At 46.3% G+C, this 26,866-nt stretch overlaps 1 protein-coding gene and 1 pseudogene across 8 annotated transcripts in view; one reads left to right on the forward strand and one right to left on the reverse strand.

The window, feature by feature from the left end:
• Positions 1–8,556: 8,556 nt before the first annotated feature.
• The window catches only part of Mical2 (microtubule associated monooxygenase, calponin and LIM domain containing 2), a 130,031-nt gene continuing 111,721 nt past the window's right edge, over positions 8,557–26,866 (reverse strand). For 4 of the 8 annotated variants that reach the window (XM_040756242.1, XM_040756245.1, XM_040756240.1 and 1 more), the window contains 4 exons: positions 16,184–16,291; positions 14,734–14,920; positions 13,509–13,597; positions 8,557–12,344 (listed from right to left, as the gene is read on the reverse strand). In XM_040756242.1, coding sequence (XP_040612176.1) covers positions 11,946–12,344; positions 13,509–13,597; positions 14,734–14,920; positions 16,184–16,291 — 783 coding nt within the window. In that variant the 3' untranslated portion in view covers positions 8,557–11,945. The remainder of the gene's footprint in view (positions 12,345–13,508; positions 13,598–14,733; positions 14,921–16,183; positions 16,292–26,866) is intronic. The other 4 variants (XM_040756243.1, XM_040756246.1, XM_040756244.1 and 1 more) reach the window with 3 other exon arrangements.
• Positions 20,518–22,128, forward strand: LOC121135493 (annotated as a pseudogene).

Raw genomic sequence — 26,866 nt, forward strand, 5'->3', positions numbered from 1 at the left:
AAGCTCTTCCACAAAAGGCTCCTCAGCTCCCAGACAGCTCTTTCCAGCTCCTCCTTCCTTTGTTCTAGTCTTGTCTCTACTCAGCCATTAATTTCACCTGCTCCCATGAGTCCCAGTGACCCTGGACAGTGAGGAGTCCCAGATCTGTATCCACAGCCTGGACGCTTCCCCTGCATCTAGATGAGAGTCTCCCATTCTTGACACCTCCATGTGGGTGTCTAGCAGACACTTCATATGCAGCAAGTCCAATGTGAATCCTCTGTCTTCACTTTTCCCAGCACCGTGCCCAGCTCAGTCAGTGGCATCTGGAGCCCTCTGAAGCCAAGGTGTCTTAGGCTGGCACCACAATGGCATACTTGATACCACCATCCTTCACCAAGCCCTGTACAAGTGCGGATGGCTCTTCCCTCAAATGTGCCAAGAATGGAGTCTTCCCTGGGCTGGCCCCATCTTGTCCAGATGATAGAAACCATCTCTCTCTGGACCCCCAGCTCTTTCCTGCCAAGCTCTGCCCCTGAGATTTTCAACAGCAGCCAGAGTCACCCCTTGAAAACACAAGTTGGGGCATGGCATGCCTGCTCTAGATCCCCTGAGAGGGTCCTCATTTCACCCTGAGGAGAAGTGGAGGAGCCCCATCCAATCCAGCTCTGTGGCCTCTGTGACCTCTCTTCACAGTGTCGCTTGGCTTGCTCTGCTCCTGCTGTGTCACCACTGTGCTGTCCCCTCAGGCCTCAGGCAGGTGCCATCTCAGGCCCCTCACGTTGTCCTGGAATCTGTTACTCAGAGCTGTCCCTGGATACTCCTGTCACTGCCTGTAAGCATTGGTCAAATGTCACCTTCTCAGTGTTGGAGTGTGTCCTGCTGAAGGTGGCCACATGCTCTGTTCCCTTCATAGTGAGTCTTGCCTTCTAATAAGCTGTATAATCCCTCTTTTGTTTGCTGTCTTGTCCCAGGACTAGCGTGGGCAGTGCTTTGTCTGTTTTGTTTGTTGTAAGATCATGCCTTGTAAACTGGTGCTCATGAAATGCCTGTTGAGTGGATGAATGCATGAGCCCAACTCCAGCCTGGCCACTAGCTAGGTGGGGAGCCTTCTCCTGTCACAGGGAAGCAGCTGCCCATGTTCCTTCTAGAACTAGATCTCAGCTGGACTTGGCTCCCTCTCACTTCTTGCCCCCAATATGGCTCTCTTTCCGTGTTCTTGACTTCACCTACTGGCTTGGTTTCATCTGTGATTAATATACAGGAGGCCCCGCCTCCAGCCCATTTACTCTCCTCTCATTCCTGGCCAACCTTGGAAGAGCTGGGCAAGTTTTCTCGGTTCCTTTACCAATCCCTACAATTCTGATGAGAGCTTTACCTCTCTAGCCTCTTGCTTCTAGAAAACTCACTGGAGCTTGCTTGTTGCTAAATCAAGTTCACAGAATTTTTCCCCCCTGAGGTTCTTCTCTGGCCCTTGACTCCAACCCTCCTCTACGGACAGTCTTCCTTTCCTTGTCTCTCCATCTCTGCCCTTCAATGTTGTATCCTTCATGTTTCACCCAAGCCACTTCTGATCACCCCATACTCCCTGGGAGAGGCATCTGCGTAGCTGCATTTGCCACCTATCAAGACAATTCAAGGAGTCGGAGCTTTCTGTGAAATTCCTGAGGTTTTAAAATACTATAAGGTCAAATAAAATGTGAGTGCAGGCAGACCCAGCCAGTGGGCTGCCAGCACCCCGAAGTGTGTGCAAACTTGCTTATGTGTACCCATGCCTATGCTTCTATGCTGGTGCAACTGGAAGGAGGTATCTGAAGACTGTTACTGGCCTGCTTTGCTAATGGTGATGGTAGTGACAGTTGTGGTGATCACTGTGCTAAAGTGGTTGTGATGGGAGTTGTGGGGTAACAGTGATGCTGTTTTGGGTGGTGATTGTGGTGTTGGTTATAGTGAGGGTGTTATATATGGTGATATCAGTGGTGGCTTGGTTTTGCTTGTGTTTGTAGTGATGGTTGTAATAAGAGTAGTGGCTGTTTATTTTATTGGGTCCCCAGGATATGCCAGGGACAGTTGAGCACTGACTTGTACTAAGTTTGTAACTCAGATAATCCTTCAAGTAAAGCACTTTGTGACCCACATTTTCTTGCTGAGATAGGTTAAGATACCCACAGATGGTCATGTGTTGCCCTTCTGTATGTCTGTGAACATGATAGAACTATTTGTTCAGTTAGACAGAGTCACACCCCATCCTTGATGTTGTAGTCCTTCTGAGAGTAGGCAGAATACACCCCTGCCCCAGCAATGTACCACCTGTCTGCCTCAGACCAGTGGATTTTTGTGACCCATGTGGGCCAGGGCTTTGAGTGGCCTTGCTGAGTTGAATTGTCACTCACGTTCCTGTTGAAAAGGTTTGTTTCTGATGGCTGCTGTCCTGTCAGCCTGGATCCTCAGTTTAAGGTACATGGAAGGACAGACCTGGAGCCCATCCTTAGACATCCAACTTGTAGAGTCACCCAGCAACCCTTAGACTCATGAATAGGAAGCAGAAGAGACTACACACACCCCTGAAATTGAGAGATTTCAGAGTCACTCTGGTTTGGGGCTTAAAGAAATTCCTCTTGCTGCCCCTGCCCCCATGGACAAAAGTTGAGGATGAAACACATGGAGGGAACGAAAGGCATCAGGATACAATATAGAACCCCAGCCAAAGAGCTCAGCAGAGGAAGGTCATGGAAGGCAAGGAGACATGGTGGCGTTGGACAAAGTGAAGGGGCAGCTTTATCAGATCCCAGAGGCCAAGGTCACTGCTATGACATTAAGGGTGGGGTGTCCGGAGTAATACCCTGATTTCTCTTTTGATCCCATCCCACCCTTCCACTGGTGCATCCTGGTCTCAGACCTAACAGGAAGCTAGTTCAAGGCACCCGGGAGAACAGTTTGCAGGGGTTACGCCTCTGCAGCATAGGGCTACAGGAGATGGCAGAGCACACAGGTAGCACAGACATGCAGATGTATGTTTATGATGCTATGCACAGAGTGGGCTCCCCAGCCTCTTGTAATGTGGACTGTGACCAGTGATGGGGAGATGAGGCATTGGCAGATGACAGAGCTTGAGCAGGCAGCCCTTTCACACATTACCAGACGTGTTATAACTGCCTTGGGAGGAAGATTTGTCCCTGGCAGTGCCAAGATCCTCAGCAGGACATGTGTTCAAAGACACTGCTGCTACCCCAAGGGCTTCTGAGAGTTACTCACATTTTCTAATGGGATAGAGTGTCTTGGGAGGTTCAGAGATGAATACATGGATAGGTAGCCCTGGGGTCTCTGGGTCTGTCCTCCACCCTGAAGCCCGGTCACTCTGTTTGCTGTGCTTTCCCCAGGTGTCATAGACCCAGTGTGTGTGTGTGTGTGTGTGTGTGTGTGTGTGTGTGTGTGTGTGTGTGTGTGTGGGTGGGGGTGGGGGTGGGGAGGTGTGTGGAGTATGGATACACAGCTCCACCCTCTGCTGAATGAAACCAAGATAGATAACATTACTTAGAGGGCCCTCCTTGGCCCCAGCTAAAGCCTAACCAAAGAGATAGACACATTCGGCTAAATGAACATGGGAAGAAGCTATTCCCATCCAGATGGAAGCCACGCCTCTGCCCAGAGAGGAAGGGAACCAGGCCCAACCTGATCCTGTGACCTCAGTGGAATTTACCTGTTCCCATCCCCGACCCTTCATCCTAAATCATGAGCCAGACACTAGGGAAACTCTAGCCTCACATGGATCCTGAGAACAAATACCAGCTTCCAGACCTTGGGGTGAGGGTGATGGTGGTGGTGGGGGTAGGGAAGTGAGGAGTGGGGGTGAGGGGGTGGGTAATGATGTGGTTCAGTAGGTGTATTTGTTTTTCTTCCTAATGTAGTCACATTGCATACCTTTCTGTTACTAGTCTGTTTAATTGGTTTATTGAGGACAAGTGGTTGAGCCTGGGTTGTTAGGACTTCTAGGGTCCTGGCTCTGTCTCTAATAACTATGGTAACAAGATGGGAAGTCGAGGACCTGGAATTTCTGGAAGGTATTTCCCCACCTCCAGCAGCAATCTGGGAAGGCAGGGAGGGAGGCAGCCTGTGTGTTACCCTCCTTCTCAGGCCAGTGTTAAGGTCAGAGGGAATGGTAGGCTTTGCCATAGTCCAGTTGGGGTCTACACTTGGATAGGTAGGTTGATGAGACAGATCTGAGAGCAGTTCAGGACTCCCACACAGTTGAGAGTCTGGTCGCTCTGTCCAGGTGGGCCCCGTGTTATAGCCACATAAAGTTCAAGGGATTAAAGACAGCAGTCAGTGCCTTTGGCCCACCTAGAGCCCAGATTATAAGAGCGGAACATTCTCTACTCCACTTACTGTCTCAAAGTGTCAACTGGGTTCCTATGTTGGAGACAGTGAGGATAGAGGAGAGGATGTATATGGCCTGGTGGCCTTTGACACATTACTAAGCAAGACCTTGGTGTCAAAGTTACCACAGGAAGGACTGTCAATTCAGATGCATCCATTTGGGGCTGGGGGAGGGGGCACTCAAATCTGCTTTGTTACAAGATGCAGGTGACAGTCCTCAGAAGGCAAGGAGGGAACAACGTGGAGGCATTGCATAGGGGTGGCACAATGCAGGATGTCTGCCTTCTGTCCCTGTAGGGCTCTGTCATGAACTGTGGCTGGACACCAGCAAGACCTTCCCAGCCTAAATATACTCTTCCAGTCCTCAGGACAGATTCTAGATGGGTGACATGTGGGCCCAGGATAAAGCAGATTCAAGCATGGCTTCAGGGCTTTTGAGAAGAACAAGTGGGTACAGCTCTTCGCTGTAAGGGGGATGGTTAACAATGGAGACTGTTTTGTGAAAAAAATTGGTGTTGGAGATGGATGTGAGCAGGAGTTGCCTAAAGGATGTCCATGTATATCTGGAGAGCGGGGAAGGCAGCAAAGCAGCCAGGGCCTGTGTTTCCTCTTAGCTCATGCTCTGGTATTCCCCACCCAACCTTTGACAGGAGGCAGGAGGCAGGACTCTGGAGCTGAGGGGAAGTAGCTGGTTGCCTTCAAGAGGCTGGGGATGAGAGTGTAAGAGAGGTGCCTCCCAGCATGCTCTGGGGCCTCTGTCCAGTGTCCACTTACCCTGTATGGGATCCAGAGCCACAGTTTATCTACAGTGTCAGAAGGAAGCCTTCCCAGAAGCAATCCCTTCAGAGAGGTGCCATCCAGAGCTCAGTAGAATGCCTGACAACAGTCCCAGGCACTGACCTGGGTTGGCTTGTTGATTCCACCTTCCCAAAACTCAATGCCAGTGACTATGTCAGCTCCTGGTACACAGAGGGGGCTCACCCCAGGACACAGTGAGAACTAAGTTTCAGGGGTCAAAGCTGGGATTTCAGCCAAGCCCAGCCCTTCCCACATAGGACCCTGACACCTAGTTTGGGCCCCAGTGCTTGCTGCTCCATCAGAGTAGAGGATACCAATGTAACTGGACTGCCTAGCACCAATGGTCATTCCTAGGGTCTTCTCTCATATCTGCATGAACTTCATGAGCTACAGGGGGAGAGATTGGTCCAGAGATGTCCATAGAGAAAGGACTGGGCAGATAGCCGCTGACCCAGGGCAGTGAAGGAGGCAGACAGTCTTTGAATTAAAGATTTTGGGGGTGCTGGTGTGGGGTGTTAAATCATATAAAGAACAGTCCACATGAATGAGGAACAGCCCACCGACGCTGGAGGGACGACTCTTACTTTTGAAGGTACACAGAGATGTCTTTCTTATGGGGACAACGGTCAGAGCCCTTTAATGAGACTTAATCTTGGTTGCTACATTGCCTTTCAGGAAACAGACTGTCCCTATTGTCAGTCCTAAACTCATGTACCGTCATCACCACTCCCTGTCTCCTTTGCTGACCAGGTGGGGGAACATGATTCATTTACATTATTTTGGAGGGCAAGAGGGGACATTTTCCCAGATGCTTCCTTTTCCTTTTTTAGTGTTTACTTCTTGAATTTGCCTGAGTGGGAACCAATTTCTCACAGCCTTTACTCACTTATCCTTGGGTCATTGCTCAGTGAAGATTAACTTCATCAGTGTCACTGTGGGAGGTGCCCGGGAACACTTGCTTTAAGTGAACTCTTTCAATACCACGGCAATGAACTTCCGTGTTGTTACATTTAATTCAGATTTCCCCCAGTCTGACTGCATAGTTCATGTTTTAGTTTTTACAGTTATGTGATTTGTTTGTTGGTTTATTTTGGTGTTTTTAAATGGGGTTTCTCTATATCTGTGGTTGTCCTGGAACGCACTATGTAGACCAGACTGGCCTAGACTCACAGACATCTATACCTGCCTCTCCCTCCTGAGTGCTGGAGTTTAAGGAGTGTGCACCACGCCTGACTTTCCTGCTGTTTTCAAGTGTAGATAGTTGGGGCTGGAGAGGTGGCTCAGTGATTAACAGCACCCATTTCTCTTCCATAGGACCTGAGTTTGGTTCCCAGCACCCATATCTGACAGCTCACAACTACCTTTAGTTCCAACTCCAGGGGACATAATGCCCTCTTCTGTCGCCCAAGGGTGCTGTACTTATGTGTATAAACCCACACTCTGACACACACACTCATAATTTAAAACTATTTAAAATGTAAATGGTCAAATTTGTTTCATGTTTTCCCCACATGAATTTGTTTTTGGTAGCAGTTCTAAAACTCAGAATCATCCCCTCATGGTCTAACAAATATTTAATTGTATTTACTACACATATAACACACATTTTCCCCATTAGGAACTTCTTTTTGGGGGTGGGGTAGGGTGTTTTCTTGAGACAGGGTCTCATATAGCCAAGGTTTTTCTTGAACTTGCTATGAGGCTGAGGGTGACCTTGAACTACTGATCTTCCTGCTCCACTTCCCCAGAGCAGGCATTGTAGGTATAGCCACCTTGCCTGACTGTTGTATGGAACTTCTATTTAATATTTTTAAGGTTTTTAAAAAATGTATTTGAGTGTTCTATATGCATGTATGCCTGAAGGCCAGAAGAGGGTATCAGATGCCATTATAGATGGTTGTGAGCTTCCATGTGGTAGCTAGAAATAGAATTCAGGGCCTTTGGATCACTGAGCCATTTCTCTAGCCCCTCTATTTAATATTTAATTCTACTTTTAAAATGGAAAGTCTTAGGGTTGGGGAGGTAGCTCAGTGGTAGCTTGTATAAGTAGCTTGCCTACCTATACAAAGTCATGAACTTGACCTCCCCACCACAAAAGTTAAGTCTCCAGTGTTTTTGGATTAAAGAGTATTCTACCAAATACCAATTATGTAGAATTATAATGAGAGTCCAACCAAATCAAACCAAGACAGTCTCCAAGCAGGTTTGAGAAAGCCAACCCAAGCAGTTAATTAAGCTTATTTACTGGGGGACTCTATCAGAGACTTAACATGAGCCTTCAAGATTTAGAGACTGACAAGATTAGCTGTATTCCCTAGCACACAGTAGGTGCTTAGAAAAGTGAGGTAAAGAGGTGAAAGAGTAGAAGCATAGACAAGACAACCAGAATCCGAACAGCAATACAAGGCACGCACGTCTTAAAAGGGATCCACAAGGTCTTTTTGGAGTCTGCTGCTATGTCTCTTGGACCTAGAATAATGCATCAGGAAATAACTGTTGTATAGGTTAAGGAGTCAGTCATTTGCCTACCCCTCCACCTAATCTCTTGTCCCTAATAGCCTTCCTTGACCATAGGAGAAGGGAGACAGGTGCCCTAGGTCACAACCTGAGGTGGCTCTGAAAGCAGACACAAGTACCAGCAACTGAGTTGGAGAGTGGAATCCCAGATATGTTCTCTGGGAGATGCCAGGGCCCTCATAGTTCCCAGGGGGCTTCTTATTCCAGTATTAGAAGCCCAACCACATCCAATCTGGCAATGGCAGAAATTCTTCCCTGGGGAGTCCAGGATAGTCAAAGGAGACTCCAAGTCCTTCCCCTAAACAGAATGGAGTTGGGCAGAGCCTGCTGGGCACTGTGCAGAATGGCCAGGTGGGTGGAACTTCATAGCATAGGACACCAATTAGCATACCTGCTGGTTCACTGACTTCCAGAGACCGAAGCTCACTCCTTCCTCCTTACCTTTCGCCCACCACTTGGATGGACCAGTACAAACCATGAAAAGACTCATTTTTTTCCTCTAAGAATCAAAACAGGTGGGCTTTTGGTAAAGCCCTTCTACAGAGCCATGATCTGCAGGTACCAGGGAAATGGGTCAGCATAGCCTGTTCCTAAGAGTTGAAGTCATACTGGCCCTGTCCTCCTCTGCCCAGCATCTACAACAGCAAAGTACCACACATTTTAAGGAAGAGATCCCAAAGCCTGGCACCGGAGTATTGTTGACATTTTTCCAAATATTACCTTTGGGTAATATTTCAGATTGCCCTGGCACAGCCCCACAGAGTCCCGGGTCACCACCACAAGTGCAAGCCCCGCCAGCCGTTTAGGAGAGGACGGCCCCCCTAAACCAGGCCCGTGTTTGAGGTTTAGAAGCTTCCACGGCAAAGAAGAGAGGAAACAATGAGCTTTATAAAGAACCATATTTATTTTCATTTACAGCATCAAATATCATAAATAAACCTAAACATCATTTTGCTGTGTGTAAAATACAGGGTTCCATATGGCACTGTAAATGAATTCTCTAGGGTCACAGACATGCTTTGCCATGAGATGGGGAGGAGGCTAGCTAAGGAGGCTGAGAGCAAGGGGGCTCTCTTTGGTTGACATTTTAGAGAGGGGAATGCTGGAAGAGAAGAGAGGAGAGGAGAGGGCTTTGTACTGGCTGGGCTCTGCTCCAATACAGCAAGCAAGTGCAGCATGCAGGACTGGGCAGAAGCTGAAGGGCAGGGCAACTCTAGCTACAGGAGACAGACTGCGACTGCAGTCTGGGCACGTGGGGCTGGACTCACATTTGCTCTCTGCCCTCCATGTGACCGTCTCACTGTCCCAGGTAAATGAGCAGAGGGACTATGTGCTTTGGATAGACTGACAGGAGTATGGACAGCGGGTGACCTGCTTTATTTCTGAAAGTCAGCCCTTTTCCTGTGACCGTGACTGCTCTGATTAAAGCTTGTTAACCAGTAGGGACTTAAGAGCCCAGAGGCGTATGAAATGCATGGCAAGGCCCTAGGCTGAAACAGAGGGCAGGCTTGCTAGCTTCATCGAATTCACCGTACAGAGCATGGGTCAGGCTGGCCACACAGAGTCTGGGAACAAGTCTACGCTTAAAGCCTCACCACACTGAGCAACTTATGTTTCCAATCAAAGTCATCGGTAATCTTCGTATTAGAATTGACTGAAGAAGACATTCCTAGACATGTCCTTTTTAAAAGGTCACTAAGCAGACACGTTTTCAAAGGCCACAGAGCCTCCTTATACGGTGTTGTCTCACAATCATGGTGAACCCTCCCAAGACAACAAGAGGCTTTGAAGGTGCAATTGAGAAAGCATGCAGAGAGGCCAGCCCGGGGTGGCAAGGATGGGGGGTGAGGGGGGCATGCACTTGTTGTGGACCCAGGCTGCTGGCTGGGCTCCAAAGAAGGGAAGGCAGAACGCGGCTTTCAAGCTGACCCCCACCCCATGCTGTTAACCACTCATGCCTTAGGAAGTCCATTAGTATGCAAGACACCATTAGTGCTACCAGTACCACTGACGCAGAGGAAGGGGTGCGGGAAGCAGGGTGGGGGTTAGTACCTCTCTCTAAAAATTGCCAAGAAAATCAGTCACCTTAGAGCAGGAGTGTCAGCCAAGGAGTGGGTGTAGGACTGGAAGGCTGAAACGCACTGGCGGCCACAGTGTGAGGTTGGAAAGAGAAAGACAAAAAGGAGGACTTAGCCAGGGAGTAAAACAAGTCCAAATCACAAGAGGAAAAGGCATTGGAGTGGAAACAGAGCAGCCATGTCCTGCCACAAACAACTGTGTGCTTGGGAGAGACAGACCTTCCTGGTGGCGGTCAGCCATTCATTTCCAAGAGCGGATGCACCACATCTGCACATTCATAGAACCCCATTCTTGTCCATAAATGTTCCCAGGCCCTTCAGCCCCAGTAGCCTCTTGGTGTCCATTGTACTCTGGGGTTTCACACTCATCCTCCAGGCAAATTCATTTCTGGAGTATCTGTCTCCCAGGACCTGCCCCTGCTGTTGCCCACCAGGAAGGATCAAGGTCTCAAAACATACAGATGTCTAGGCCTTGTGACAGACACACCCTGTCTACCAGAGTAATTCAAACCGGCCTCCTTATGGCTATAAATGACATTTTTTAGAGAGTTCACTCTGGCTTCCCAGAGCATTCCACAGCCCATCTCAGCCCACCCTGAGCTGGAGAAAATCACTATAATATGACCTCAAGAGTTCATGTGGCATAATGAAACATAATAGGGCTCAAGGGCTTCTCCCATATGCTTGACCATTAAAACCCCAGCTACAAGTGGGGCAAATAACAATGTACGTCATCACGCTGGCAATAGTTCCAGCAAGGTCAGAGGTGCTGGTTCTCATAGACTTGATTATAGCCATGTCCTGTCTTTCCCATGACGTCAGAACAGACTCTCTAGAAATGCACTCTTCTTTCCCACCTTACAGAAACTTACGTCAAAACTCTCAAGATGCCTTGTCTTTAACCAGACCTTCTTAATCTTGGCGGGCACTCTATAGTGGTTGCAGCTCTCCATAGCGGCATTGTACCCCATGACTGTAGATACCCTGAGTACTTAGAAGGCCCTTATCAACCCTCCAGTTGCCCAACCTGCTGCAGAAACTGAGCATCACAGAGTTGGGTGGGGACAGTGGTAGTCTTCTCCAGACACCCAGTGTAGAAAACACTTTAGGCTTGAAACCACCAGACACTCTTTTTTTTTTTTTTCCTGGGGCACTAGGAGAAGGGTCTCTGGTTGTATAGGTGAAATATGACTGAGCAGCCAGGATACCACTATCAAGGCTCACTGATCAGGATCAGCAAGTACTCTCAGGTTCAAAGGACACCAGGCAGAGACAGCCTGGCCATGATGGCCCTCAGTGACTTTGACTCAGTCTGCGGCTTGGGCTGGGGACTTGATAGGGGTAAAAAGGACACCATCTGAAATAGTTTGTCCTTAGCATTACATCAGCCTGACAGCTATTTAGGGCCAAGTGCCAATGGGCTTCACTGCAGTGCCCATTAGTGGGAGGAAAATGTATGTTTGCAGTGTGGTAGCCCTGTGCTTCTATGCCATTGGCTGTGATTGGGTGGGCATGAGGGAAAGCTTTTAAGCTACTTTTTGACTTCAAAAGATAGGAGTAAAATACCTCTCTCTGACCCTGAGGACAGACAGCATTGACACACTGCCGTGTGCTTTGATTAATTGTGGTTTATTCTACCCCTCTACTTCCTTCTTTTAACCTTATGGTCTTACACATATGTGTTTTTGAAAACAAACAAATGCAACACCCACTGTGAACAGGTGGCATCTGTATGAAAAAAATCAAAAGGCATTGGTCTGGTGATGGCCCTTTTGTGGCTCTAAAGTCTCAGCTCATTAACTTTGCTGGTAGCAACAAATCTCAACTCATTGTGAAGTTAGAAGGCCTTGTAAAACTGGTGATAAAAGTTGAAACGGTTGGAAGTACTTGTAGAAAAATAATGCTTTTTTGGCTTATGAAAAGTTAAAAATTGAAATGTAAACCTAGAAATATGGCTCGCTTTGGTATGAAAAGACAAAACAATACAAAGCTATTCTTAAAAAAATCCTTCATGTTGCCCCTGGCCCTAGCACCATGAAGAGATGCTCGACCCTGTCAAAGCCAGATGGAAGTGGCCAGGATGGGACTCTTTGGCTTGGAACTAACTGCTTACAGACACTGGCCAGAGCCTGAGCAAACTACCAATGTCGGGGTCTACACTTGGAAATGTTAGGGCACTGTGGGGTAGCATGCACCTCACTGCAGCTTCACTGGGATGAACCTGAGCAACCAGCTGCGGATGCTCTCCAGGGATTCCTCAGACTCCCTGTACATGGTGGCCAGGACCTCAGAGAAGGCCCAGAGAAGTAGCAGCCCCAGGCTCAGGACCTCAAACGTGAAGCAGTAGTTGTGAGCATTGTCCCTGACATGGTGGCCAGCAGCATTCAGGAGTCCCTGCATCCACCTAAGCAGGCTCCTGGGCAGGTCAAGCAGGCCTCTTGTCAGTCTGAAAGGCCAGCTCAGTGCCTTCCTAAAGAAGGAGGTGGAGATACCTGGGGGGCTGCCTTCTGGTGTGCTGATGGCTGCCACTGCGCAAGAGCTTTCCGTGGGGGTGTCTCTCCGAGGGGCTTCCTGCTCCTGCCATGTCCCTTCCTCCTGAGAAAGACAGCAAAGCAAAAGCACTTAGTCCAATCGTCTCAGAGGCTGCCTCCAATGGAGCAGGTTGAGCCAGTGAGAGACTAATTGGGGTGTCTCCCATACTGGTGTTGAATGTGGGCACAAGTCGATTTTAAGGGGACAAACTTACCATACCATTCACTAGCTTTCAAAATATGCATGCCCTTTGACCCTGCATACCTACTTGTATTGTTATATAGTACGTGAATAATTAGAAATAGGGATTAAGATTTGTATGCAAATATATTTACTGTAAAAAAACATCTTTGCAAGTATGAAAGTATTAAATGGTGTAAAAGCCCAACAGAATGGAACTACTGAAGCAGATACTGACCATGCATAAAATACAATCTTTCAATAGCATTAGAAATTCTACTCCTAAGCAAGGTGTGGTGGCATATGCCTTTAACCATAGCATTCAGGAGGCAGAGACAGGTAGATCTCTGTGACTTTGAGGTCAGCCTGGGCTAACTATTGAGTTCCAGGCCAGTCAAGTTTACATAGTGAGATCCTATCTCAATTAAAACAACCCAAACCAGCAATTTTACTCCTGAATTGTCAGCCTCTACCCCTTCTTTTTTCCTTCTTCTACCCTTTCCCCTCTCTTATTTATTCTCTTGTTTTCCTATAGTGAGCCTAAGACTGTATCATTAGGAAAGTTCAAGTTGTGGGTTTCAATTAGTGCTAGGCGATTCATCAAACTGGAGAGACGGTATTTCCTGAGAGCTGTCAGAGGGGGCGCTACCACAAACCATGGGTTAATTCAGTGGTGGCTTTAAAGGCCTAGGAAGGGACCCGGAAACTTAGCCTTCTTCCTAGAAACAGTGTCCTGTGATTCCTGGACAGTGTGACCACATGGCTTTTGCACAGTTCAGCATACAGCTGAGTCCTGACACACGTGCAAGCTTCTCAGAAGAAGCTAGGTACCTATCAGGGACCTGGAGTCTGAAACAGGGCCAACCCAGAGGCTGCTGAACAGACTAAGACAAAAGAATACTCTAGGAGGGGACTCTTATTTATTTGGGAGCAGTCTCTATCCCTCCAGGACTAGAGAAATCTGTCTAACTTTGAGGTTGCCTTTAGAGACCTCATCACAGGGGCGGGGTGGTCCTTGCTCTCCCACCGCCATTGAGACCAACATACCTCTCTTTCCTGCTTCAGCTCCGCCCGTCTCTTGCGTTGTTTGCTGTTGGTTTTACAGTGAACGAAATGGGGCTTGCAGTAAAATTTGCCTGTGAGAAGACACACACACACACACACACACACACACACACACACACACACACAACATGATTTTTCTCTGTAGACAGAACCTTGGGAACAAATGCTCATCACTGTCCAGTCAATACAACAGCCAGGGAAATCAGCTCAGCTGAGCTTACCTCAGACATGAGCAAGGGTTTATCCACCTGCCCTAAAGTGGCACCAAGGCAGCAACACTCTACTGCCTCCCTCAGAGAAGGTGCTGGCAATGGGGGAACTCCCTGAGTGGGGCTAAAACTCTCAGGTGACTCCCAACCCAAACAGAAGTTAGATTTCTTCACAAGGCCAGTTGTCAGGGAGAAAAATAAGTAGCTCTGAGAATGAGCTCCCCCCCTCAACCCCAGTTCTTTTTGGAATCTTGGGTGTCAATACAGCTGGTCAGTGATGAGAGAAAAGACCCAGGCAGGGTACCTGTTGGGTAAAACTGCCACTGCCCAGGACTGCTGGGTACCTTTTTGGATAGCATTGCTGCCCATTTCTACAATGGTAACAATGATGATGGCAATAATAATGATAATAATGATGGTGATAATGGGAAAACCTAATAAATACTGCAGATAACTCCCACATTCTCATGAACTAAGAACTATTATTTCTTTGTTTTAGTCACCTGAGGCTGCCTCTCCAGTGCTGGGATTATAGGTATGCACCATCATGTCTGGTCCCAACAAAACCTGGGTTTAGGAACTGGACTCAAGTCCTCATGGTTGCAAGACAAGCACTCAACTTCCTGAGCAATCTCCCCAGCCCTTCACACTTTATTAGTATGCCATCATTCATTAAGCTCTTACTACGTGCCAGGTATAATTCTGGGCATATCGCAGTTTATCAGGTTTGATTTATCTTGGCCTCACAGGCACCATGGAAAGTGGTAGGGCCGAGTGAGGTAAGTGAGGGCCCTCAGCAGACTCACTGTAGGTGCCAATGGCCTCTGCTCTCTACAGTAAGGTCTCCAAGTTTCTCTAGTTAGCATTCCTGATGATACCATACTCCCTGTTGGTAAGTGTTGGGTGTCCCACAGACTCCTGAGGGTTGGAACCCCAGAACAAGGTCACATCTGAGACAGAGAACAGAGGCTAGTGTTGTTCTGGCCCCCAGGGGTTACCTTCATCGCAGTCAAAGGCATAGGCAGCCAGGCGCAGGGTGGTGGTGCAGACGCTGCATCGGAAGCACTCACGGTGGAAAAAGTGGCCTTCAGCACTCAGCCGCTCCATCACGTACACACGCTTCTTACAAAAGTAGCAGGTGTCGCTGCCGCCCAGGCTCAGGGGAAATGTCCTTTTCACGGATTCCTGGGGCCAGGAGAAAAGAGCAACGTGTTAGGGCCAAATAGGTTTTTAAAGGCCAGGCCTAGGGATGTTAAAATTCTTAATCAAACCACGGCGTCTTCAGGGCTCCTGGCTGCTATGTCACTGCAAACAAGAGCATGGGGGCAGGGAGACACACTCCTCTTACAGTCTCCTCCCTCCAGGGGTTCCCCCCCAGGCTGATCTAAATGAGTGGACATATTGCTTGAATATGTCTACCTAGTGTTGGTTTCTTGCAGTCTATCCTAGAGGATAAATGTCACTGGGTACTACAGTGACAATGTGTATGATCAACGCTAGTTGTCAACTCGACAGAATCCAGTCTTATTTGGGAGATGAGCCTCTGGGTGTGCCTGTGGTGGATTACCTTGATTAGTTAACTGAGATGGGAAGACCAACCCACTGTGAGTGGTACCATTGGCTAGGAGCTCAGACTGCATAGACAGGACAGCAGTAAGCTTGCATCCATCCTTGTCTGCTTCCTGGTTATGAGTGCTATGTGTCCACCTCTTCAAGCTCCTGACTGACTTCCTGCTATGATGGACTGTGCCTTGAACAGTGAGCTAAATAAACTCTCTGTCTTGCAGTTAGGTTTGTCAGGGTAGTCTATCGCAACAGAAAAAAAAAAAAACCCAAGACAGGGTGTGGTAATGTCTTTGCCCCCTGCAGTGATAGGGACCAAGTGAGGACTGGGTGTGATTTCAAATCTATTCAAGAGAGTGAAGACAAGGGGAGCTTGTGTCTTGCAGTTCCCTCCACACTTGCAGTGGGGAACGGAAGGGCTAGAGCAGACTGGTGTTGGACAATTCCAGGTCAATGAGCCCAAAGGAAACCAGATCAACCATCATCAGTGTTGCTGATGGCAACGTGCCACTTAGAGCGAGGGGAGAAAGAGCCAGAGGGAAGATGTACGCGCCCTGCTTCACATGTCTCAGCTCCCAGGTCTGCTTAGGCTGGACACTAAATGCTGAAGGTGGGGGACCTGTCCAGCAGCCCCGCAGGCCTGATGTTGAATAGATCCTGAAAGCCACAGATAGCAGGGAGCATGTCTTTCCTGGAAGTGAACACAAGGACCCACGTGAAGTCAGTCTTTGAGAAAATGTAGCTTCTCCCAGCCTCTGCTGGATTCAGCCTGCAGTCAGTACTCCCCTGTTCCCCGAGAAAGGGTACCTTTGGATCCTCCCATACTCTTGCCTGGAGAGGCTGGGCAAATGTCTTCAGGTGGAGCCTGCTAGTGCATTTCCTTACCAGGTCTGGAGAGGTGGCCTGTGTCTTAGGTCTGTGATCATTCAAGTACAGATTGACCAGAACTTCAGCTGCAGCCCCTATTCCGCTGGATACTTTCCCTACTGTCAGCTAGCCAAGGGCAGAAGTGAGGAAACAGACAAAAGGAAAGCCAGTTAGCACCCAGCAGGAACATAGGGCAAGGGAATGAAGGTTCCAGCCCACAGGAAAGCAGAACTCCAGAGTCCCCAGAGGTAAAGCAGACCACCAGGAGTGGATACCAGAGTTATCGAAATTAACAGAAGGAAAGCATCCAAACTGGTGGTAGCAAAAGGAAAAAAGTCCACATTCCTACTCCTATGAGCTATGCAGTGTTGTCACATCAGAGGTAGAGCCAGTCACAGTGGCACATGCCTAGAATCCTAAAACTCAGCAATCTGACTAGATTTGAGGCCAGCCTGAGTAACATAGTGAGATATAGACTAGCCTAACTTACAGAATGAGATCCTACCCCTAACTCAGAAAAACAACCAACCAACAAACAAACCCAAGAACAAACAATAAAATCACAGACAATGGAATTACAGCCAGGGGTTGGGGGAGGGAGCTTGTACATAACGGATTTGGGATTTGTTTCCTAAGATGCAAAGATCTGCATTTTCCTAAATGAGTGAACCAAGTCCAGGAGCTCATTGCTTTGTGGCATGCCTTGAAACCCATATAGAAAGGAACTAGGTCTTAGCCCCACCCTACAGGCTGCTCAGTGGCCAAGCACAACAGCCAGAAGACAGTGCTCTGGGGGCATGGCTATAGACTGGCATCACTGAACAGCTCAAACAGGGGATGAGATAAATCACACATCCAGGCCCAGCCAAGCCCACTAGCTCCTTCCCCAGCAGCTCTGACAGACCATACTGAGAAGGCTTTGTCTGCTCTGACAGGAGGTGAATAATGCACAGCCCAAGGGGCCAGAAGTACTACTTGTGATCTCCAGGCTCGTGAGGGAGGTTCCAATATCTGCAGCCTTCCAAATTCAACCTCTGAAAGGCCTGGACAGAACTAGAAGCCATTTAGGCTGCCAGGACTCTGGTAGACGTTGCTTCAAGTAACACTGAGGCTTATGTGATAAAACAGTGCCTTTCATCCAAATCCGGAGACTGCTCTTGGAAGCCATGTCTGAAGTGGTAACAGTCAGGCTTGAGAACAAAGCAGGAGATCTAGGGAACTACAGCCAAGCATGGACTCCCAGCTCCTGTAGCAGAGCCACCCCAGCATCAGATGCTAACTCTTCAGATCTCAGACAAAGCAGATATCATTGGGGTGAACAGAAAGCAAACTGAGCAGGAAGAAGACAAGGCCACAGAGATCCTCGCACCTTTGGTTAGTCTAGAAGCTGTACCATGAAGAGCGGCTTGGTAGTCATTCCATATGAGGAGGGTTCTTGAGGACTATAGGAACACGGCTGCTGGCTGCTGGGGTAAGGGGTCTTATCCCTCTAGTGTAGGTTGGGGCCGCCTCAGCCTGTGCAAAGCCTATGTTCCTGATTGTGAACAGCAGCTGCCAGGTGAGGCACCTCCTCAGCCCCACCTGGGTCCACAGGTCTAGCCTGGGAAAGATTAGAATTCTGCTTTGACACACCTCTTTCTACTTTGAGGAACCTGCGCAAGCCAAGAAATCTGGCTCCTCCTTCTAGGAAAGTTCAGGTGTATTGGTTCAGAACAATAAGCTTGTTCTGATGTTCCATTCCCTAGTGGGTCACCCGACTCTGCCCCTCAGAGAGAGGCTGTAGAATACAAGGTTTGCTTGAAAATAAAGGAGGGAGGCTAGCTTTCCCACTGGGTACTGCCCACCCAGCCTCCTATCATGTGAACTGGCTCCATATCACTCTCCCAGAAAGGAGATGAGGGGTGCTCAACACCCACAGGCAGTACCTGCCTCCTGATGGAGCCAAGATTCAACCTGCACTGTCTGAGACTAGAAACCCAAGTGTCTAATGAGACCTTATTAACTACTTAGCTAATAAGCACTTTATGCCACTGAACTTCTAAGCAATCCTGTCTTAGGAAGAAATCACTGAAGCTTGAAGAGGGCTGTGAGGGTGCTGGGGGTGTCCCCAAAACACACTGGGATAGTCACAGCCTGTTCAGTTGTTCTAATCAGCTGTGCAAGTCACCTGGGTGGGGAGTTGGGAGACAGTAACATCCAAGATGAAGACCACACCCAGATTTTTCATTATAAGCCAACGCCCAGCTGCCCTTCCCACCTGCTGGGAACCATCCCAGATCACTGATTCACAGACACCATTAGGCACTCAAAGGTTGGAGACTTACTCCAAGGGACGAGAGGACCCTTGAAGCCTACTCAAAATCATCATGAAAGTGAGCATCACTCCCAGGACTGGGAGTTATCTTCCTTCTAAAAAATTATTTTAGATTTATTCATTTTATAATATATGTATGAGGGTTTGCCTTCATGCATGTCCATGTACCATGTGTATGTCTGGTACCCTCAGAGGCCAGAAGAGGGCATCAGATCCCCTGGAATTGGAGTTACAGGTGTTTGTGAGTCATCAGGATGCTGAGAACTGAACCCAGGTCCTCTGCAAGAACAATAAATGCTCTTAACTGAGTCATCTATCCAGTCATTCTATTTCTTGACAGGATGAAGACTCCCTTGACTCTGTGAAAGGAGTACTATAACCCAGTCTCCTGGGGACCATGTTTTCACCAGCTTGAGAGTTACCAGGTGGCCCGTATTCTGAGAAATGATAAAAGCCATAGTTTGTGGACTTTGAGATATTTCTCCTGGCAGTGATTACAGCATAAGAGCCACACATTCTCAGCAAGAAGACTCACATACATTGAATGACAAGCCACATGTGTTTGTGGGTGTAGGGCTTGGTGAGGGAAACACTGGTGATCTGACTGGGAAGGATTTATTTAAATGTGAAACTGGACAATCTGATTTAACAACAACAAAAAACTAAGAATTATCAATTTTAGAATCCCCAAGACTAATTTTATAGTTCTTATATATCTTATAGTTTTATAATTTAAGAATTACATTTAAATATTTTCCATTGTTTGCTGTTCCTTTTGAATTCAAACTATTTTTCAGCGAATTCATTAGCATGAGTTATAGGATGATAGAGCCTTACACAGTGCTGGGCACCCAGAGGTCCTTGGCAAATAACCAGTCATACATGCCATTTTGAATTCTGGTTTTTACACACACACTCTCTCTCCTCTGCACAAACAAGAGTGGTGTGACTGTCTTCCCTAAAACACTCCTGATTCAAACACGGCAACGCGGATATTGTCACAAGCATCGGTTCCAGAGGCTGCAGGGCTGGCTAGCCTTCTTCAAAGAGACAGTCCTCACATAGCCCTGTGGCCCTCTCCAACTTAGGTCTCTAGATGTGGGAATCATTCTTACACTTGACTGGGCTGGTTCACCTACTCCCCAAGTCTACATCCCTGATATCAGTTGTCCTGTCTTAGCTATCTCTCTACCTCTGTTACAGCAGACATGGTGCTCTCAATGGAGGAGGATGCAGGTTGCGGGGCCCTTTAAGTCAAAACAGTGGGACTTCCCCACCTTTGGCCCAGAACTCAGCTCACACAGCAGGTGACCAGGTAGTGCTTCTGTGTAGAGTTGAGTCATCTGTGGCCAGCTAGCGTGTTCTGAGCATCAAGTAGGCCCACACAAGACAGTCAGGGAACAAGAATCAAGCTTCCAGGAGTTTGGAGCTGAAGGTTTGTGAGAAGGGGAAGATTCAATAAGCAGAACCAGAGTGGTCTCTTGGGCCTTGAGGATCAAGGACATCCCCCACTAAGGAGCCCCTAGATAAGACCACAGAGAACAGGCCTTCAGACCTGGTTCCTCATCTTTGTTCAAGGCAAGGAGACAGCAAGGTACCTACACTGTCTTTTATGAGGATATTGGAAATGACAGACTCAGAGCTGATATGAGGCAAGCCTTGAGGGTAGTGAGTTCCCTTGGGGGAGTCTTCATCTACCCAACTTTACCTGTGCTGACAGGCATGTAACATTGATCATATGCATTTAGCCTTCATAGATCTGCAGGTGAGTCTCAAATCCCTTTGGACTCTAAATTAGCCAGAACGTCATTTACTCATAAGTGGCTATGGTAGAAAATGGAAACCCTTAAAATGACTGCTATTTCAAAGATGTGCATTTAAGGTAAATTGGCTTTCTTCTAGATGTTTCTTCTACTGGGTAAGGGAACATTTACTCAATATTTCAACCATTTTGCATATGTTAATCACTGCAAAGAGTGGTTGATATATCTCCAGCTTATGGGCTAAGAAACTAAGGCTCTCGGGGCCCCTTGGAGAAATGGCTGTGTTGGCAGATTTAAGTAAGTCTTCCCCAACAACAAATAGGATTCCATTTTCAGCTAAAACCAACAAAGTCATAGACCCTTAATAATGCTTGCAGTATTATTAAGCAACCCAAAACAATGTACGATGAAGGAGAGTTGACAGACATTGTAGTAGAAGTGGATCACAGAACATTTTCCTGTCATATCCATGTTCTCACTGCAATCAGCCTCTACTTCAGATCCATGTTTACTAGCGGCCTTACAGAACAACTCAGAAAGAAGTCAAATTATCGGCGGTGAAGCTAAATTGATGGATTTAGTATTGAATTATGCATATACCTCTAGAATTATTCTGACAGATGCTTTGTTAACTCCAACTAGCATCTTCTAAATTCCTTCCATACAAGACCAGTATGCTATGTATATGACTAGTCATTTGGACCCACAAAATTCTATTGGGGTCTTTATCTTTGCTGGTCATTATGGTTATCAGGGACTCAGAGATGGACCAAAAGAATAATCCATTAAAAGTTTCTGCGTGTCACCAAAGAGCAAGAGTTTCTCCAGCTGACAAGAGATCAACTCATAAGCGTACTAGCTAGTGATGATATAAATGTTGACTAGGAAGAACATGTTTGTGAAAGCAGTATAAGGTGGTTTGAACATCAGCAGAATGTGAAAAGTACACTTTCCAGAAATTCTTGCCAAATGTATATGTTTTCCTTTGATGGTAGATACATTTATCTAGAAAATTCCACCTCAGTTTGCAGAGGCCATAGTCAAAAGCTATAGGTAAAGGGACTATCCAACACCAATGGCCTTTCACAGAGGCTTGGGATGACTGCTTCTGAAATGATCATGTTTTGATTCTGCACAAAAACACTCAGGAAAGAAGCAAAGAGTACCGTGTCCAGATATAGTCACAGGAAGAGTGTTTCCACTATGCAAACCACCAAATGACCTAAGAGAAATTGGGATTCTTATATCACCAGATAATGACATTTACATTGCAAGGAGTACAGGCCAAGCAGCAGTAGGGTCTCCATCGATCAGAAGGCAGAAAATGATTTTTGGATGTATGACCATTCCACCAATAGATGGCTATCTAAGCCATCCTTGCTTTGAGCCAGAATAGGCTGCAAACTAGGGTGTTACTGTGGTAAAATGTATGCAACTGGAGGACGTTGTGTATCAAGGTGGTGGCAGAAACTCCCTGAAGTCTGTGGAGTGCTATGACAGCAGAGAACACTGTTGGATAATGTTTGTGTCATGCCAGTTGCAATGGAGTTCCATAGTGCTGTGGGGCACAAAAAAAGATCTATGTCTTACAGAGAGATTTTTTTCCTCAACTAGGAGCCTCAAAAAGACTACTGGGGATTTTTAACCCCCATGACTGTGCCTAGAATCCAGGGCTTGGCAGTTGTATACAAGGACTCCGTCTACAGAGCTGGAAGCTGTAAAAATCATCAGCGTGTCTTTACTGTAGAAGCCTATACTTCTATAGATATGAATAAATGGACTCATAGAAGGACTTTCCATGTGATCAGCCTATAAATCTATACCTAAAGGTAGTACTTTTCCAGAATAAACTCCGTTTATCTATTCAAGGTCTGCTTTTTGTGTGATGGGATGTGGCTGATGGCCATTGATCTAACTTGTTTCAGTTTTATAATTCTAAGTTTGCACTAACTCAGGCTGTTTTTGTTGCTCAACCTATTTTCCATCCTCTATTTGTCCAATTGTTGGTACCATGAAAGTTAACTTGTAATGTGAAGTCTAACACCTACTTTTAAAATTCTGTTTTCTGGAAACAAGAGTCTTGCATTGATCTCATAATTCAGTGGCTTTTAAGGTGCACATTACAGCTACAACCGCTCTATTTTTTCCATTCAACAGTAGTGAATATTTTTCTGTTGTAACACTTTTCTAGCTGAAGGTTATGTAGAAGGAAGGATGAGTGAGTGAACAGAATTTTAACTTTCTGTACTGTAGGTACTAAGGTGTTGTGCATATTTAACTGACAAGTTTCTCAATTAGTTAGGAATAGTAACATGAAGGACAAACCATGCCTGCTTTGCCTAAAGCAGGCATTCAGATTGATGGCATATTCATTACTATGCTTGCTATAACTGATGAGTAATATACACACAGCAGTCAGAATAGTTTGATTCTCTTGAAGAAAACTGGCATGGATTGTATTGGATAAAAAGTCTTGCACAGATTGAAAGGTGATACTGTGAAACAAACTGAAAACATTGCCTCTTGCATCACATACCTGCTTTTGCAGAAAACTTTGTAGACGACTTTGCAAAGGTCCTATAAGTAGAGATGGTTCTCTGAAGCAGGAACTTAAGTGGACAGCATTCACAGAAATAGTGTCTGTTTCCCACACAGAGAGATATACAGTTTCTCCTAATCTCTTTGTGAACTTTGTCAATCAATATTTTTTTTACCTCTTTAGTTAGTCTTGTGTTCTCTTTTGCTTCATGCTGTTTTAGGATTATTTCTGTGAATTTTTGAATTATATTATAGTTCTGCATTGCTAATGAGAGGGAAAATAATTTTTATACGAGATACCCATATAATTTATTTTTGAAAGCTTTCTTGAGTAAGATTTCCTGTCACTTTGACAATCTCTGTATTTAAGAAAATGTATTACTTGAAAACAAGACATAGAACATCAAGTCAGTAATGCGCATGTTCCATATGATATGTAAGAGAACAAAACACTGTGGCTAATTCCATGCTAGGTTGATTCTGTTAATCTGTGCAACAGTTTGTCCTTTTGCTATAACAGTGTATATTGAGGGTATCATAATGTGTATCAAAGCCAAGGTTTGGAATTTGCTATAGGAATAGAATATATATTGAATTTTATATGAAGAACTATTTGTTTACGTTACATAACCGGGATATTTTGCCACTTTTAAAGTGATTTCAGAAAAGGTCCTAGGAAAGTAAGATTAGTTATATGTGTGGGTTTATGTGTAGAAACTTAAGGTACATTCTCATAGTATGAGAATATTAGTAAAAGGCACAATGAGTACTACAGGATTAAAAGATCTAACAAATGCCAATCCCACTTCAACTATGTTTCTGCATTTGAAGAATGTACGTAGCACTTTTCCTATATAGTTTTTACAAGATGAAAACTGGGATAGTTGTAACTATGTTATAGGAAAGAAGAAATTGTTTATGTCTGTCTTTGTTTCTTGCTATCCTACAAAGCTGATGTGTAAGTGTCGAGTTGATTTCATTGGTGCATGAGGAGAAGTGGATGTGATCTGTAAGGAAATGGAGCCCCATTTAAAGATGCTTAAAAAGGCACTGAATATTGAATGACATTTTAAAGTCTTTACACTGGGGCTCCATACTGTAGTCCTATGGGACAAATGTGTAGATATTTCTAAACATTTTGCCATAATTGCACCATTTTTTGCATTTTTACCTGATGTTATTGTTTCTTTTAATAAGACCTTTTCATATTGAAAAAACTATTAAAAAAAGAAAGAAACTAAGGCTCAGAGAGGCCCACTACATTGTCGAAAGTCACACAGTGAGTGAGTGGTACTTTAAATTCAAATCTGGTTCTAAGCTTAGATTCTTCTACTTAGTAACATCCCACTTCTCTAATATACACCAGTACTGACATATTCAAATACCCTTAGACTGGAATGTGCACTGGAGATCTCCACTGTGATGCCTAACCCTATCCATGGGACAGAGGGAAAATGCTAAGGATGGAGGGACCTTGAGATCTGTTCTAGCAAGGGATAACACAGGACAGGTTGCCCAGCCAAAACATTCCCATTGATGGCATCTCCTTCTAATACATAAATCCCAGAGTAAATCCTGAAAATCTTGTCTTAACACAAACACCCCAAGGGGCAGAGGAAGCTCCTCTTGTGAGACTCATTGCTCTTCAGGCTCTGTCAGCTGGTTAAACCATAGTGAAGCAATCCTCAGCCCAGCTGTGCAATCACTCACCACCATCTTGTTCTTATAAGAGCTCTACAACCTAGGCAAATGTCAGCAGTCAAACTGTGGACCAAATTGATGTGGCTTCATCTTTTCAAAGAAAAAAAATGAATGAGTGATAGGGGTTTGATGAGACAAAAGAGAAAATGATACTGGTTATAAGACTGGGGATGGAACCCAAAGTCCAAGGTTTTGATGCTGGGTGGTACAAAAGAGAGCCTCAAGACTTATTCAGACAAAACCCCCAGGACCAATCTGAATATCAAAGTATCATTTGAGAAGGTAGGTGTAGACTGGAGGCTGAGCCCTGGCCACATCTCTTGGGGTTGGTGACTCATGTTTGCATCCCTGTGGGTAATATATGATTCTCATAGTAAGTTTGGCCAAATCTGCTCCCCTGACAAAGTGACCAATCCAGGACTCTCAGAGTTAGGGTCTGAAGTCCTAAGGCAGGATCAGTGTATGCTGCCTGATGTGAAGCTAGGCCTAATTTCCAGATATTTTTCTTCCTTAATCTTCTGTAATTGTAGCAGCCTCGTACTGTGCAATCAGAGCACTTCCTCAACTGAAGGAAGAAGCATCCAGCTCCAGGTTTTCTTTTTGGGAGAGATGCTCTGTGCTCCACCAGGACGGAATGCAACTGTCTATCAAACAAGTAAGCATCTGTTGTAAGGGGCAGCCAGGTCCATCCCCAGAGGAGGCTAGCATGATGGTAGACATGCAAAGTCTAGTGTTGACTTAAGGACAAGGAGTTGGAAGGGAAGGAAAGGTTGGGTAGGCCCAAGGCTGGGAAGACTCTCAAAGAGGCTCACAACTCCATCCCCAATTGCCTGTCATGGACTCAGTGAGAATGGCAGGAGTCTTTGAATGTGGGCACTGAGGGAAAAACTGAAGCCCAGAGAGATTCAGTCACTTACCTACCATGCCATGGTGACTTCTAAGAGCTCCTGGATTATCCCCAGCCACATTTGAAAGACACATTGGCCTGTGACTAACAAGCTGGAAGCTGTTAGAATGTCCCAATTATATATATAACCATCTCACGACCGAAGTTAGCCTGGGAGACAGAAAGGCTCTGTCCACAGAGTATCAAGCCCACAGAAACAAGGAACAAAGCTTAAGGGGCAGGGCCATCTCTGAGCCAATCTCATTCAGCCTTTCCCTAGGTATGGGGTTTCCCATGGACACAACTTGTGGGCTAGTGCCTCTGCCAGAGCTCCATCTACCTGGTCCAGAGAGACCACTGAACTGCAGATTGAGAGCTATGGACCCCTTAAACCTTTGTCTTCTTCTCTGACTCTGCTCAGTTCTCACAGTCACAGGACAGCCCTTCTTGCTAATCCCACTTTATACCACTCCTTGCTACACCCTGGGCTCCTGCCAGCACTTTACATCCTTCATAGCAATCATCATCTTACCTGGTGACATAAATGACTTACTTATATGTCACATTAACATTGGTTTTTCCTCTACTATAACACAAGCCTACATAGTGCAGGGACTTAACTCTGACTTATTGGTGCATATACCAAGAGCCCGAAAGTATCCAAACTGAATTTAAGAAATACTTGTTGGATAAATGAAGGTTCACTAACTAGCTTAATGAGAGACCTTTTTAAAAAACTGCCCGAGAACCTGATGAGAAAGGCCTTGGAAAGGGCTCTATGATAATGTGATAGGGATAAGCTTATTAGTGACAAGTGTCTGTCAGACCCCCCGGGTTCTGTCTCGTGCTATCACTTAGAGGGCAGAGAGAACTTTTTGAGGGTAGAAGAGAATTAGGGACAGAGAGGGAAGGCCTTGTCGAGCTCAGTCCTGAAGGTCCCAGGAAGTGGGAGAAAGGTCAGGCAGGGAAATGCAAGGTGGCTCTGACTAATGACTAGAGCCACTGCCTGGCCTGTGCCCAGTGCCCTGACCCCCTCATTCCTGTTATCCCACCGAGACCGAGGGTGCAGGTAATGCTCCCCACAGCAGGAAATAGTATCCTTGATGGAAAATCTATCCTGAGACCTAATGGTGGTGGTGACAAAAATGTGTGTTTCCACTCATACAGCTCATCGTGGTGTGAGCCAGGACCCCTTGACACTGTGGGTGGAGAGAGACAAGATGACCAGACAGGCCAGAGAACTTGAAGGCAAACAGCTGACCAATGCTCTGACACTGGCCAGGATACAGCTGTGTTGATATCTTGACTGTTTGTGTCCCCTCATGTCACCTCCTCCTAGTCTTTGGAGGAACTTCATGCCCAGGTGGGGGCTAGGTTATGTTATTTCATCTTTCTGTGGGCGTTTTTTCTATACACGTTTCCCTAGAGATGTTAGGGCTGTCAATGGGAACAGAACTCTCAGCTACAAAACAGGGACAACTTAGCACTTTTTCCTAAGA

Source organism: Mesocricetus auratus, unplaced genomic scaffold (assembly GCF_017639785.1).
Source record: "Mesocricetus auratus isolate SY011 unplaced genomic scaffold, BCM_Maur_2.0 Super-Scaffold_4256, whole genome shotgun sequence".
Lineage (NCBI taxonomy): Eukaryota > Metazoa > Chordata > Mammalia > Rodentia > Cricetidae > Mesocricetus > Mesocricetus auratus.